The 16,126-nt window shown below is 38.6% G+C and overlaps 1 protein-coding gene across 1 annotated transcript; it reads right to left on the reverse strand.

The window, feature by feature from the left end:
• Positions 1–11,359: 11,359 nt before the first annotated feature.
• On the reverse strand, positions 11,360–12,130 carry LOC118576256 (vomeronasal type-1 receptor 2-like). The gene has a single exon (XM_036176576.1). The coding sequence runs from the start codon at positions 12,128–12,130 to the stop codon at positions 11,360–11,362; it is 771 nt and encodes a 256-aa protein (XP_036032469.1).
• Between the last annotated feature and the right edge of the window lie 3,996 nt (positions 12,131–16,126).

A 16,126-nucleotide genomic window follows, 5' to 3' on the forward strand; every position in this document is an offset into this window, starting at 1 on the left:
AAGGACAGAACACCCAGGATCATTAGCCCTTCCCTGGGCCTTGGTTGGGTACTCCAGCCATTTTTTATGTCTGCATTCCAGTGTACACATATGACATTTGAGATGGAAGAAATGCTGCTAGGATAAAAGATTATTGATACCATTCAGTTATTGATACTGGAAGACTTATTGTCAAACATCTTTTAATCCTATTTGCCTTATGTGATGTTATCTTTGGGAGACTTATGATGTGGGCCAGTGGTTATGAGGGGTTAATCCTGCTCAAACACAAGCAGATTGTCCAACACATCCATAATCACTGTCTCCTAGGTCATCACCTGTGACCACAGTTACCCAAAGCATCCTCACCTTAGTGAACAGCTTTGTGTTCTTCCATGTAACCTCTATTGTCTTTACATCTTATCTGTCTGTCCAAGAAGGAACCAGTAGGTCACTATACATTGCTTCTGTAGCTATGGGTACATGCTTCCCTGCAGTGTGCCCTTTCATGCTCATGCGATACAACAACCCTATTTTCAGTCTCTGTTGTACCTGTTCTCACCAGGCAATACATTGTACTTGTGTAGCCAGAGAGTTCTAAAAGCTGGGCTGTCTGTATCTCTGTTTCTACGTCTTCTGCTAAGTTCTGTTCTGTGAACACACTGTCAATATGAACCTTAGGAGTAGACAATTAATATCTTTAAAGATTCTTCAAGTGCTGTTTGCAATTAAGCCTGAGACACAGGCAATTCTTGCTGTATGTTGTGAGTGCTAAAAGATCACCACATGCTGTTTCCATGGAGAATATTACACTAGCAGGGATAATTAACCTTTGGGGCTATGTGGGTTGTTATGATTTAAGTGGGCTTCCATGAGGATGGGATGTCAATCAACATCCTCAGAATCCATGCCAAAGTTAACTAGTGCAGGTCTGCACCTAGATCTGCATCATGGATTGGAAAGTTCTGCATCCTGAATTGGAAAGTCAATGTAGGTGTCTGTGAGCAAAAGAGAAAAAATGAAAATTATGAAAAAGTTAAGAACCACTTAGGGATAGTAATGAAGACATGCAAGTGTTGGGCACTGAAAAGAATGTAGACTCAGTACATACTCTATTTCTTAAATATAATTCATAATTCAGAAAAGATTAACCATGAGCTATGAAAACAGGGTTAAAACACAAGTTTCTATAAAGTATCAAATGAAATGTTCAAGTTTGATTTGCAGAATCTGCATACAAAATAATACATGCAGGATACATTTGTAATCAACAGATTGCTAGTTTAAATTAAGATGAAGGACTGAAGAAGACCACAAATGGGTTAGTGGGTAGCACACACATTGTTGTCCCTGTTCTTGAGAGGAAGGAGTGGAAAGATTGTGTATTTGTGTTCAACCTAAGTGACACAGTGAAACTCCTTCACAAATAAAATTTAAAAAAAAATAAAATAAAAATCATGGACTGTTGTGGAGTCTGATCTGAGGAAAACCAGGATACATCATTTAATGAGAACACTTAAGCCTACTACATTAATATAGAATATCTCTGGAGGAGTAACTTCTTTTGTTTTATTTTATGATTATTCTTAGTATAATACATTAACTTCTGAAGTAATGTGAACTGAAACAATGACTTGCTTAGAAGAGAAGGGAATTCTGTCAGCACGTTGCATGGAGCTGGAGAGTACAGCATTTTTGCTTCTATGGTCTCTCAGCTTCCAGAACATTCCATAGAAATTAAACCACTAGCATCAGTCAAAATGTCATGCTCCTTAACCATTCTCCCTTCCCACCCACTTTGATTTAAAGCAGTTTACATTTGTCACTGTAAAAGTTTAATTCACCAATCCCAAATCCTTTTTTAATCAATGTTTATATTTCTTTTCATTTATATCTGAGTTTAGTATGTGGAATGACCAACAATTGTCATGCTTTCAGGTTTGGAACCTAGGTTTTTTAAGTACTCAGTCCAAAATGATGTAAGAACAAAACAGAAAATACCTGGGAGGCACTAAATTTCCAGATAAGACAGATGATCATAGTGTCCAGGATACACTGACCCAATAAAACAGCACATGAAATATAAGAATCAGTAGGAGGAACAGGATGGTGGGGATAACAGGGAGAAGTGAAGGGAGGGACATTGCCCTTGGAATGTAATATAGAAGAGGGATTTTTTAATGATTTGTAAAAATATATCAGAAATACACACTGGTGGAAAAGACATCTTCTATGAATAATCTTGGTCTGTCTGTATGTCTGTTTGTAGAAGAATGCAAACAGATCCATATTCATCATCCTGAACAAATCTCAGGCCCAAATACATCAAAGACCTCAACATAAAAACAGACACTGAACATGATGGAAGAAAATGTAGGGAATAGTATTAAATGGATCCAAACTGAGGACAGTTTCCTAAACAGAACACTGATATCACAGGCACAATTAATAAATGGGACCCCATAAACTTAAAATATATCTGTAAGGCAAAGGATACTGTCAATACAACAAAATGACAGCCTACACATATAACAGATTCCCTTTAGCTCCTCATCCAATAAAGGGTTTAATATTTAAATATATAAAGAATTCAAGAAACTAGACATCAATAAATCAAATAATCCAATTTTAAAATGATGTAGAGGCAGTCCCCAGCAGCCAGCAAGCATATGAGAAACCTACTCCAGGCTGCACCACTACTCCTGCTATCTTGCTACCCCCTGGATTCTGTTCCCCCAAGACTACTCTGCTATCTCACCCACCTGGTAATCATCCCAGTGGGTAGCACGCCCTGCAACCACAGCAGACTACATAGTTTCAGGCACAACCCACACCAGTTGTAAGAACAGGTAAGTGTCTGGCCTCCCTAACTAAAATGAAATGGACATCTGGTGGCTACAGAGAGTAAGAGGCCAACTCAGAAGCCTGTATTGAGTCAGAACCCTGGAGACTGTCCAGTCCTCTGAAACAGGGTAACTAAAAGAAAGCAACTCACCTGTGCAGGTAAGATGCATCTCTGATACTGCAGAATAGGTCAGTGTGACCTACCACCCTTATATGTCTATGAATTTGATGGCAAACCCCTAGATGAAGTCTCAGTGTTCTCTGAGATTAACACCCTAGGCACTGATAACCCTAGGATCTTGTCAAGGGTTGTCTGTGGGACCCCACAGTGACTCAGTTTCTCACTGTGACTCAGCATGAACCTGAAATCCATTATGAAGCAAAAGTGTTCAAAGCTTGTTTGCTCTAACTTCTTTAGAAGCTGTGAGAAAGCTGTGATAAGGCTCCTGGGAAAAGTATAGGAGTTGTGAGAAACTCCTGATTAGCTTTGTAGGAAAGAACTAATTATTTAGCAAATGCCCAATTCTAGGCAGGCTGCTGATGTTAGCAAGTGGCATATGTTTGATTCATGGAAAGGCAAGAATCCTGGGCTGTGCCTTGTTCCACTTTAGCCTTTCAGTTTCTATATAAGCTACCTGTGAAATAAACTCAGGGCTGGCTGGGTTTGATCAGGTTTGACCAGAATACCTACTGGCACTAATTTTATGTTTCCATTTATTATTCTCTCTCTGTTTTTTCCACAGCCTCATGCCCTACTCAGCTACCCCAGGTGACTCATTGGCTGCGTCAAACAGGTATCTACTGTGGGAGTCAATATGAGCCCTAAGAAAGACTTGTTCCCATCAATAAAAAGAAACACTTTTAACAGAATAATGAGCATAACATGGGTTTGGGTGGGGCAGAATAAAAGTGTGGAAGTGACTCTTCATTCTTATTCTAAGAAGGGCAGAGGAAGACCTAGGATGATACCAGACAAAGCTGTATTCTGGAGAAAAGGGACTAAGGGCCAAGGGTGTGGATGCAAATAGACTCTGCCTTCCTGCAGGGTATGTCACCCTAACTTTATGTTATAATTATCCCATAGATGCCTTGAAAATTGCATCTGTGTGCTGGCGAGGAGTCTAAGGGTACAAAAAGATCAATGGGTAAGTAGCAGGCCCTGAGTTGGGATCCCAAGCACTCCCACAATAGGTTTATACACAATGTTCTTCTGGTATGCCATGACAGAAATAATAGGATATCAGAGCCTCAGTAGGTAGCCAGCCTAGCTTAAGTTGAGAGATCTATGTTCATTAAAAGACCCTTTCCCAAACATAACTTTGAAAGTGAATGAGGAAGACTTTGGGCAGCAACCTCTGGCTTCTACAGGAGTGTGCATGCATTATTCTACACAAAGTCTCTCTCTCTCTCTCTCTCTCTCTCTCTCTCTCTCTCTCTCTCTCTCACACACACACACACACACACACACACACACACACACACACATACACACACTTGAGGAAATATCATATAAAACTGAACAGAAGAAGTAAGTTTTAATATGATAATGAAGCTAAAGTCTTGCTGTCTGAAAACTTGCCAACTTGTTTGTCATCCAAACATGATTGTTTTTTGAGTCAAGGCTGGTGGTATATGTCTAATCTCTGATACCAAGATCAAAGGCTGAAAAAACAAAAGTTCAAGACCAGTGTTTGGTACAGTGCACAAAACACTCTCACAAAAACAAGTGATTATTTGTGAGTACTACTCAGTTAAGGACAGAGTGTTTGCAAATAATTTAAATATTGCCAAAACCCCCAGAGTACCTATAATGTATTAGACCCTCACTGCTTAATCAATACATTATCATCAGTGAGTTTTAAACATGCTCACAGTTGTACAAACTTCATCAAGCAATGAGAGAAATTGGCTACAGTGATGACTCATCCATTAAGGACACTGGCTGCTCCTCTAGAGGATCATGCTTAGATTCCCAGCACCTATTCTGAGACTAACTCTCCTCTGTAACTCCAATTTCAGGGGGATCTCATGCTGGCTTTTGAACTATGCAGGAACTCCATCCATATGGTGCACAGAAATACATTCAGGCAAAACAAGAATACACATAATTGAAAATAATAAATCTTTTTAATTTAGGGAAAGAAATGGGAAAGAAGGAGAATATAGTAACTCAAGGCTTTAATCCCAGTGATCAGAGGTTGAAGGTGGAAGACAGACTTGAGTTCAAAGCCAGTCTGAGTTACATAGAGAGTTCTAAGCCATGTTAGGCTACAGAATGAGACCCTATTTCAGGGAAAAATTAAAATTACAAACAAAAACATGCTTGTATTCACAGAGGTTATATTCAATAAAAAGAGAGATTTGATCAACAAACTAAGTGAGTATTGTCACATACCACCAGGTCTGATGACTTGAATTATATCCCGAGGAGCCACATCCTAGAGGGAGAGACCTGAATAAGGTGAGTTTGATACTGATATACATGTGACCACACCGATGGACTAAGTGATTTAAAAAAAAAAGGTTGTTCATGTAGATCTCATCTACTTCTCTGTCATTGGGTGATTGATCCCTGTGTCTTTCCTAGGGTCCTGTTTTCTAGGAAGCCTCCCTGGAGTTGTGTGGCAGTCTAGTCATCTTTGTTTTACATCTAGTATCCTCCTATGAGTGAGTACATACCAAGTTTGTCCTTCTGAGTCTGGATTACCTCAGTCAGGATGATTTTTTCTAGATCCTTCCATTTGCCTGCAAACCTCATGAAGTCATTGTTTTTCTCTGCTGAGTAGCACTCTATTGTTCAGTTGAAGTGCATCTGGGTTGTTTCCAGGTTATGGCTATCACAAACAATGCTGATATGAACATAGCAAAGCAAATGCCCTTGTGGTATGATTGAGCATTCCTTGGGTATATGCCCAAGAGTGCTACAGCTGGGTCTTGGGGGAGATGGATTCCCAATTTTCTAAGGAAGCACCAGCCATATTGATTTCCAAAATGGCTTTACAAGCTTGCATTACCACCAGTATTGGAGGAAAGTTCCCCTTGCTCCACATCCTCTCTAGCATAAGCTGTCTTCTGTGTTTTTTATCTTAGCCATTCTGATGGGTGTAAGGTGGTATCTCAGAGTCATTTTGATTTGCATTTCCCAGATAATTTGGAATATTGAGCAATCCCTTAAATGTCTTTCAACCATTTGAAATTCCTCTGTTGAGAATTCTGTGTTTTGTTCTATAGCCCATTTCTTAATTGGACTGTTGGGCATTTTGATGTCTAATTTCTTGAGTTCTTTATATATTCTGGATATCAGCCTTCTGTCTTTCACTGTCTGAGCTTGGCATTCCTGAATCTTGATCTGTAGACCATCTGTAGCTCAGAGATTCACCAAAACCCATTCCCACAATAACACACTTCCTCCAACAACCCCATACCAACTTCAGTGAAGCCAAACATCTTAATAGTGCTACTCCCTATGAGATTTTGGTAGCCAATTACATTCAGTCTGCCACATTCCACCACCTAACCACTGAAGACTGTAATAATATCATAATGAAAATTGCATTTAGTACAATTCTAAAGTCCCCATGATCACAGTTTCAACAATATTTAAAAGTTCCATGTTCAAAATCTCTTCTGAGATTCATGCAATCTCTTAACTGTAATCCCCTATAAAATCTAAATAAAATAAACAGATCACAATATTATAACACATTATATGCATTACTATTCCAGAACATAGAGAAGTGAGCATAGTGAGGAAATATTGGACTAAAGGTAGACGAAAAACCATCTGGACAATCTCCAAATCATGAAACTCCATGTCTGATGTCAAAATACTCTTCAGATTTCCAATATTGTTCAGCATTTTTTACTGCAACAGACTTCTTAATTTTGGGCTGGTTACACTCCTGTTAGAAGCTATCCTTGGCATGTATTCTATGGCCCTGGCATCTGTAACATCTTAGGGTTGCCAAAACTATCCAGGCTTCATCTTCATAGCTCTGCCCAAAGGCCTCTCTGATCCTCCATTCTGGGACATCTATGGCCTCAGTGATTTTGTTCCATAACTCCTATGTTTTATCCTGAAATCTAACCAGATCTATGTGGACAAGCCTGCCAAATTCTTCTCCTTGCCATGGCTCAACATGGCCCCCTCATTCAATTACATCATTTCCAGCTCTCTGTCTTTCACTGTCTGAGCTTGGCACTCCTGAATCTTGATCTGCAGACCATCTGTAGCTCAGAGATTCACCAGCTTCTGACTTCCCAAGTGTGGAAACTAAAGGGGAGTCTAACCACACTCAGCTCTAAAACAGTTTCTTTCCACAAATTGACAACATGCTGGGGAGACTCTTACAGTTTCTTTCCACAAATTGACAACATGCTGCTGAGATCACAACACCCTTTGTTCAATTTCTGAATCCATTTAACTCCCTGAACATTGGATTTAGCTCCATCCCACTTCCTGGTGGTCTTGTTCTCCTAAAATTTTACTTTTTATAATGTATCCTGCTCAGCTTGCTCCTTTCCTTTACATATCTTCATTAGAATTTCCATTAATTTCCACACAATGGAGTCTATACTAGGAGGTTTTGAGATTTCTTCTGCCAACAGAATTACTCCAAAACTCTTCAATTATATCTCAGGCAGACTCTAAAACAAGGGCAAAACGCAGCAACATTCCATAACAAAATATTACTAGTGATCACTGGGAAACATACTAAATTTTCTTCTCTTCTGAAAATTCTTGGGTGAGCCCTAGATAGCAAATCACACTCAGCACCACTGTATTTCATGTTGCTAGTACAGCTAATTAAGCAGCACTTAAAATGTTCAACTACTTTTCTACTCTCAGACCAAAAGTCCATATTACTCCTAATAAATACATGAACAGGCAATTCACAACAATACCCCATTCCTCATACCAACTTCTGTCTTAATAAAAGTTTTACTGCTCATAAGAGATGCCATGATCATAACAACCTTACAAAGTTGTAGTTGCTTGCTTACAGTTTCAGAGGTTCAGTCCATTATCACCATGGTAGGGAGCAGGGCAGGATTCAGGCATATGTAGAGCTGGAGGAATAGCTGAGAGTCCTATATTTTTCAGGCAACAGGAATTTGACTGACTCACTTTACAGAATTCTATGCATAGGAAACCTCACAGGCCAGCCCCACAGTGACACACTTCCTCCAACAATGCCATAACCACTCCAATAAAGCCACACTTCCTAATAGTGCCAATCCCTTTGAGATTATTGGAGTAATTTTCCTTCAAAATACCACATACCACTCATGGGCATATAACCAGAAGATACTTCATCCAACCACAGAGATGCTTCTGCAACCAAATTCATTACTGCTCTATATTTAGTAGAAACAAATTTGAAGAAATAAATCTTAGATTTCCCTCAACAGAGGAAAGGATAAAGAAAATATGTTGTATTTACCCAATTCAATATTATTCAGCCAAGGAAAAGATGAAATCAGGTAAATCACAGGTAAATGAAATGGTACTACAAAAATTCATCCTGAGTGAGAAAGAAGATATGGTTTATAGTATTTTTAATGAGGATATTACCTTTGAATCCAATTAAACAAAGGCTGCAATGCATAAATACACAGAGATTAGGTATTGTATAACCTAATGGATCAAAAGGTAAAGATATACTTCATTAAGAAATAGATATATAATAGATCATTAGGAATGGATAGGGATATGGGACATGAGGCCCAAGTTTGGTTAGAGAAAGATGAACAGAGCATGGGGGAATACAGGGAAAGTCAGCTGAATTTAGGGGCGATTTGGGGGAAATGTTTTATATACTTGAAGATGAAGTAAGTGAAATAATAATAGAGAAGACAGAGACCCACCTGAACACACTTGTAAACAAATGAAGCCTCTTGTGCTATGATTAGATTGCACCTATTTGAGTCTGTGGCCAAAGGGATCTTACAGGAATCCCCAAACGAACCAGGATTGTGCCAAGTATATAGATTTTTCTACAAAAGAATATGATAAGGCCCCACTTATGAAGAGAACACCTACACATCACTTTGAATATGGAGAAGTTGAACTAGTGCTTAAACAGAGCCCTTGCCTTCATGATCTAGTGTTTTTGATACAGGGAGATATGCAGAAGGCTACCAAATGAGAAAGGAAATCACCAAGCCAGCCACAAACTCTTTGATATATAATAATTTTCTGTGTGCAAAATACAGTAGGGTCATGTTGGTACAAAGCTTTGGGTGTAACCAACTAATATGAGAATTACCAAAGGCCAATTCTGCCAGATGGAACCCATATACAACATGTATTTGTATGCTAAGGACCAGAGACTAAAAAGACTTGGGTTCTAGGGTAAAATCTGCTAATATTGTTTTAAAGAGAAGTAGCAATAAAATTATTTATAATGAAATTCTGCTGTAATTGTAGTCCAGTGCCCAGTGCCTTGTTCAATCTTTATCACAGTAGCTTCCCCCTGCAGAAGAAGGAAACAAATACCCAGAGCCAGATATTATGCAGAGAGAGAGAGAGACAGACAGAGAGACAGAGAGAGAGAGACCTTACAGCCCTAAATGGGATGTCTCTAGCATATGCCTTGTCTTGAGGCTCAAGGAACTCTACAAAAGAGGAGGGAGGAAAAATATATGAACCACAGGAGTTAGAACACACTGTAGTCGGAGTTTTCTCCAGTCCTGCTCAGACCTGCAGCCACTCAGAACCAAGTAAACACACAGAGACTTATATTACTTATAAACTATATGGCCATGCCAGGCTTCTTTCTATCTAGTTCTTATATCTTAAATTAACCCATTTCTATTAATCTATAAGTTACCACATGGCTTGTGGCTTACTGCTACTTTACATCTTGCTTCTCATGGCAGTGGTGGCTGGCAGCATCTCCAGACTCAGCCTTCCACTTCCCAGAATTCTGCTCTCTGCTTATCCTGCCTATACTATACTTCCTGCCTGGCTACTGGCCAATCATTTATGAATCAATCATAGAAACTCATTCACAGCATACAGAAAGACATAACCTGGAATTACACTAAGAAAATAGCTTATAGGAACTTGTATAGACTTCAGGGGGATGCACATGAAGTGCAGGGGACTGAACCCTATATTTGTGTATACTTTCAGTTGTATGTTTTTGCTGGATTCCCAAGTATAGGAACAAGTGGGTCTTTGATTCTTATGTCACTTTGTCTGCTTTTTTTCAGTTTGACTTCTCCAAGCACAATATATTACATTAATTTTTTTTCTCATTTTATTTTATTATTGTCCCTTAGAAGCCTGTATTTTTCTAATGAGAGTTACAACAGAACTGGATCCAGAAGGGAGGGGAAGTGAGGAAGTCTGTTAAAAGCATAGGGAAGGGAAATCATAATCCAGATATATTATGTAACAAAAAAATCTGTTTTCAATAAAAGGACTTTTTTTAAATATTAAACTATTATTTTATGAAAATGTAAAAGTTATGCTGATATAATACACATATAGAAACTAAAATGATTTTTTTATGAAGTCATAAAACACTTTAAATAGCTAAGGCAATCCTTAGCAGCTAAAACAACCTGAAAAATCACAAAACTTGACATAAAATTATACTACAGAGCCAAAGTAAAAATGACAACATGGCAATGGCATAAAACCAAACAGTCAAACCTGGAGAACAGAACAGAGAACCTGGACATGAACTATCAAAACTATAGCAACTTCATTTATGAAAATGATTGAAGTAGTAATTTTAAAATTTTTCAACTAAAAAGATCTGTTATTTGCATATATCCATACCAGAATTTTGAAAGTAATTTAAGAGGTGTCTCAAATACTACTCTAATGAGTGAAGGAACAAACAAACAAGGAAAGGCATCTTCCAAATGCTTTGCATGTTCAAAAGAACTCAACAAGATTTCTGTAGAACAGATGCAAGTATTCTTTCAGAAAAGAAAAGCCTAGAAAATTTTCTGGTACTGGTGTAGGGGGAAGTAGTTGTGGATGGACCAGGGTCTCTAGAAGCACAAGTCTATGGCCATTTATGGTCTTTCTTGGAGTTAGAGGGTGGGTCTATGAAGTTGTCTATGAAATCTCTGAGCAATCAAGATGACCTGACAGGATGAAAGCCCCAAGAAGTTCAGTTTGATTTGTTTTACTAGATGGTTAGCCAGCTCATGTGCATGTCAGGTGAGCAATGGGAATAATCTTGTAGCTGCAACTCTCACGGAGGTTGCTAATTCAACCAGCTGACATAACTTGCATATTCGTTTTGGTTAAGCTTAGAAAGACAAGGTACTACCTACTTAAATTTGACCTTCTGAGGGTGATGTTATTTAGAAAACTAAATTTCCCACAGAAATGTCATCATTTGTGAACTTCAAATAAGATTAAATTATTTTTATTCCTGATCCATATCAAGGTAAGCCTGTAGACAATGGAGCAACGATTCATAAGAACAAAGGGTCCAAATGATGGAAAACACAGAGAAGTGAGGGGAGTGATGTTCACCAGCCACCAATTATGATTATTCAAAAGAGCAATTCAGCTTTGAAAGATGGAGGAGAGACTATAAAACATCAGAAAGGTAGACAACAAAATCAGGATGTTCTGGGTGGCTCTGGACTCAGGTGATGTTCTATTGTAACCATGAGAGCTGTGGATGTGTTGAACCCTCTTCTTGTGTCTATATAGAATGGCAATCATAGAGCCACTAGACAAGGCAATGCACACAGAAAAAAAGACTTCAGGACACACCAGCAATGCTGCATAGAGGGAGTCACTGATTTCATCACTCCCTACAATATGGCAGTATCCAAAATCTCGTTTTCCTGTCATATTTTTTATATTAACTTTGATAAATGGGTACATGAAGAAAATGAAATGTATTAACATGTAGAAGCCCCAGAGGAGGAAAATGGAGCAGCAAATATAATTTTCAGTGTTGACTGTATGATGATCTTTCCAACAGAATTCCCTGGGTCTGATGGTCATGGCCTGGAAGACACTCAAGAGACAGGTGGTACCAATGGACACACTCCGGCCAACTGTTTGAATGTATATGAGGATCCTGCACCCAAAATTGTTCAAGAAATGCATCAACTCAAATACTGCCATTGTGTGGGGCACTCTTAAAGAGAGTATGATCATGGCATTGGCTGTCATCAGGTGCATAAGAATCAAATCTGAAGGCTTTAATGTGCATTCTCTGTAGTAAAGGACTAGATAGTAGAACATAAGAGAAACATTTCCCAGAATTCCAATTATAGTTTGTGATAAGAAAATAAGTCTGATTGCTATAATCCAGAAGTCCATTCTGTGATTCAGAACAACTTTGTTTAGTTTATGTCCCAGCTAGTTCTCTTGTCAAAATGAATAACAACAAATGCTCATAGCTTATGGTAAAAAAAAGGCACCTTTAAACCATGGAGATTCTGATTAGCTTAAGCAGAGGGTCATTTGAAGTGAAGAATTCAAGGCCAGCCTAGAGCACATAAAAAGATCTCATCCCAAAAGTTTTGACAGAAGTCAACACTTTCTGTGTATGTCACTATAAATTTGCTCAATACCTCAGAATGCACATATTAATGGAAGAAGAAACTTTAGTTTTCATAGAAAATCCAACATTCAGGATAATATGATGTTGGCCTGTGAGAAATAAAGAAAATTTAAAGCCCATAAAAACAAACATTATTCCAGAAAATACTGATATTAGCTAATCATTATGTAAAAGAATGCAAATTCAATAAAGACTACATAATTTAAGTATATTGATTCTTTTTGTATAGCTTAACTAAAATTAAAACAAAAGTAATGAGAAGTTTATAATACCACTAGGAATGTATCTATGGTCATGTTACAGAGCAAAAATTCATCCTTCTTTTCTAAGTTGGAGGCATTTTTATTTCACCCATACTGACATTCCCATTCCTGCCAATTTAATAATCTCTTGGGAAAGTAGCCAACCCTTTTCTAAAAACTGGTGGTCAGAATATGCAAGTAACTTCATGTTTTTGTATTATGTTAAATTGCTGGTTAGTTTACTTCCCCCTGCCAATTGCTAGTGAGGATATAGATTTTCTTAGTTCTTAGTCTTTTAAAACTCACTGTAAAATGTATTTGAGGCAGCTGTGTGAGAAGCTCTTCTCTTCAGGCTATTACTTATTGTTGACTCTCAATTTAAACTTTGATGTTCCTGAATGGTCTTTGGGTCTCAAACTTCCAATTGTCTTATATAAGAAAAAAATTATTGCCCAGAACTCACATCTGGACCAGAGATGAGTACCTGGGGTTATAGTCAGAGAGGCAACCACCCCTGGGTCTCACCACTTGGCACAATGCTGGGAGGACCTGCCCAACTTGGCCCCAGTTTCTGCCCAATCAGCGGGACCTGTGGGAAGGCTCCCCTTTTCCCAAGACTGTAGGCAGACCCTGCAGTCTCCACAACCTGCCCCCACACCCATTTGCTCGAGACCCCAGCCACTTCCTGAGACTCAGAGACCAGCCCCCAGCTCCCATCCACCCCGGAACTCCCATCTGGATCAGAGGTGAGTGCCTATGGTTATAGTCAGAGAGGCAACCGCCCCAGGGTCAAAAATAACATGGAAGAACTGAAAATGTCAGGGAGACTACACCACATGGTAACATGGAAGGGAAACATATCTGGGCCCAAATAATCATACTTTTTAGAATAACCACACATCCAGATTTATTTTTTATAGCATGCAGTAACAATCATTGGAGTTTCAACCTGCTGCCCACCCAAAAATACCTAGTGGCAACCTATGATCTATTAATAAATACTCACAAAACAGACTTTTTCATGACAATTCTTGTCTGACTGGATTCTATAACATTGCTGCTGGTGGCTTATTGGTGGTTGTTATTGATCAGGTGGATGAGTATGCACTGAGGTCACCAAGGACAAACTAAGCAACAAAGACCATGACTAATGCTGGCATTGATGGTTCAACAACATAAAAGCAGTGTATGGAGATTTTTGCAGTGAAGGAGGACCACGCCAAGGCTCATAGCACACTGAAAAAAGGAAGGTATGTATCATTTGGCATCAAACATTCAAGAGAACCATTTGGTCCAGAATCATTTGTAGGTGGCCAAGCAACTCCAAGAAGAATATCTGAAATCCCAAACTCAGTCCCAAGAGTGCTACAAAAAGATCTAAAAACTACAAAAGGAATCAGGAGAAGTGGTGGTTGAGGCTGAGGTGAGGACAAATGAGGACACAGTGCATCTTTTACACAACAGGGAGGGGAGGTTACAGGAAAAAGGACTTTCCAGAGTTTCTAGGGGCAGTAGTTACTATGAAGAGGATGGAGGAATGGAACCAAGACCGATGAAAAAAGCTGCCTCTCCTCCATCATAGGTAACCCACAGGGATCAGGCTGTGTGTAATGATGAAATTGACCAGAAATTCAAGAAAAAAATGTAAATTGCTCTATTTCTGATGAGGAAGAAAAGAAAGCTTATAAGAAGAACAAAGAATAAGAAAAGTCATCTTTGGAAAAGGAAAACCTGACCCTGAATGCAAGCAAAAGAAGCTAAGTCAACACACTTAAAGACAAAAGATAGTGATGGGCACAATATTTTAAGATAGGCAGGCCATCTGAAACACAACCAACTAAAACATTTGACCTTGAGGATCTGGATCACAATCATTTTACAAAGAAATATATTGTGAGTCATTATTTCAAAAAAATAGAGTCCTCTCATAAAGGATCCCATAGCAAATATGAATTAAAATATCCACTTTGAAATTGATCTTGCTCTATCAAATAATACTAAATGATACAAAATGCTTTCCACACTGGTAGTTTGTCTTCATTCTGGCATTCTGGACAGCTGCACTCAATTGTTTTCTAATTATAAAGAATTTTAGATCATTTTTAAAAGAGAATTACATCCTTATGCTGATGAAGACAATAATATTTTCCCAAAATCATATGGACTAAGACAAACATCAAAATATACAATAGTTGTTGATGTAGAACTCTATTTAAAAAAGCAGCTGGGCTGACTTTATGACTTTTGTCATTCCCATCAGATACAACTGTGCCAATGCATAAAAGCCAGACCATCAGGGACTTATTTCTCTTACATTGACTCATAATTGCACATTTCCTCTTAAAGAGAGGATGTAAGTTGCATTCCTCAATTTCTCTGCTTCCAAAGTCCTCACAGCGATCATAACAGACTCACTTTCAGTGACCCCATGAGCCAGATTAAGAGAGATGACTTCCTTCCTAGTTCAGAAGACTCCACAATGTAAACAGTTCAGATACAGAGTATTCACTGATATTATAATTTTATGTATTTGGCAGTGATAAAGTCTCCATAGCCAATCATAGAATACATTGTTGTTTTCTACTGCCTCATCTATATTCCCTCCTATTGCATCCTGAACATTAAAAGAAATGGCAGGTGTTATTTTTTGTTAATTGAGTGTATAAATGGCCAATAGCAGTAACAATGTATGAGTCACTGCTTGCCTGTTAGTATGACACCTTCTTTGAGTTTTGTTATAACTGTCCGATTTGGACAGTAGCTTTAGTTCAATTTTTAAGACCTGAAATTAGAAACAGAAAGAGTACATGACTCTTTTAAATCTAAAAGCTGTTTTTGTCAGAGTGCATATTCAAAGGTCTAGAACTTGGCTAGTATGTGTAAACATAGTGACCTGAGTGTCTGATGATAAAACCATGAGAAAAAATGTTCAAACACACCTCACTCTTTTATGTAGTTTGTGTTCCCCACATGACATGTTTTCCATGTTGATATTTTATTGAATGATTTTTGTGATAAGAAGTCTTATTTGGGGGTAATAAACAGAAGGCTCAGTCATACACAACACTTGATGGTTTGCAGTGGACCTGGACTTGGAAGCCAACACACATATGCCTGCTTACAAATGACTCTATGACCAGGTCCAGGGGATTCTCACAAGCCATTTTGGCCTCTGCAAGTACTGTAGTCTCATAGTGCACTTTTATATATACAGGCAAAATATTCATACACACAAAATAAGAATATAAGTAAATAAATCTTTTTTTTCATTTTTCTTTATTAAGAAATTTTCTACTCAACCCACATGCTATCCACAGAACCTCCTCCTCCCTCTTCCTACCCCCCAGCACTCTTTTCCAAGCCACCCTGCATCCCCACATCCCCCAAACCGAAGACTCCCATGGAGGTAAGCAGAGACCAGCACACTGAGCCTAGGCAGGTCCAAGCCCCTTTCCACTGCACCAAGGCTGTGCAAGGGGTCACACCACAGGCACTAGATTCCAGAAGCCT

Source organism: Onychomys torridus, unplaced genomic scaffold (assembly GCF_903995425.1).
Source record: "Onychomys torridus unplaced genomic scaffold, mOncTor1.1, whole genome shotgun sequence".
NCBI lineage: Eukaryota > Metazoa > Chordata > Mammalia > Rodentia > Cricetidae > Onychomys > Onychomys torridus.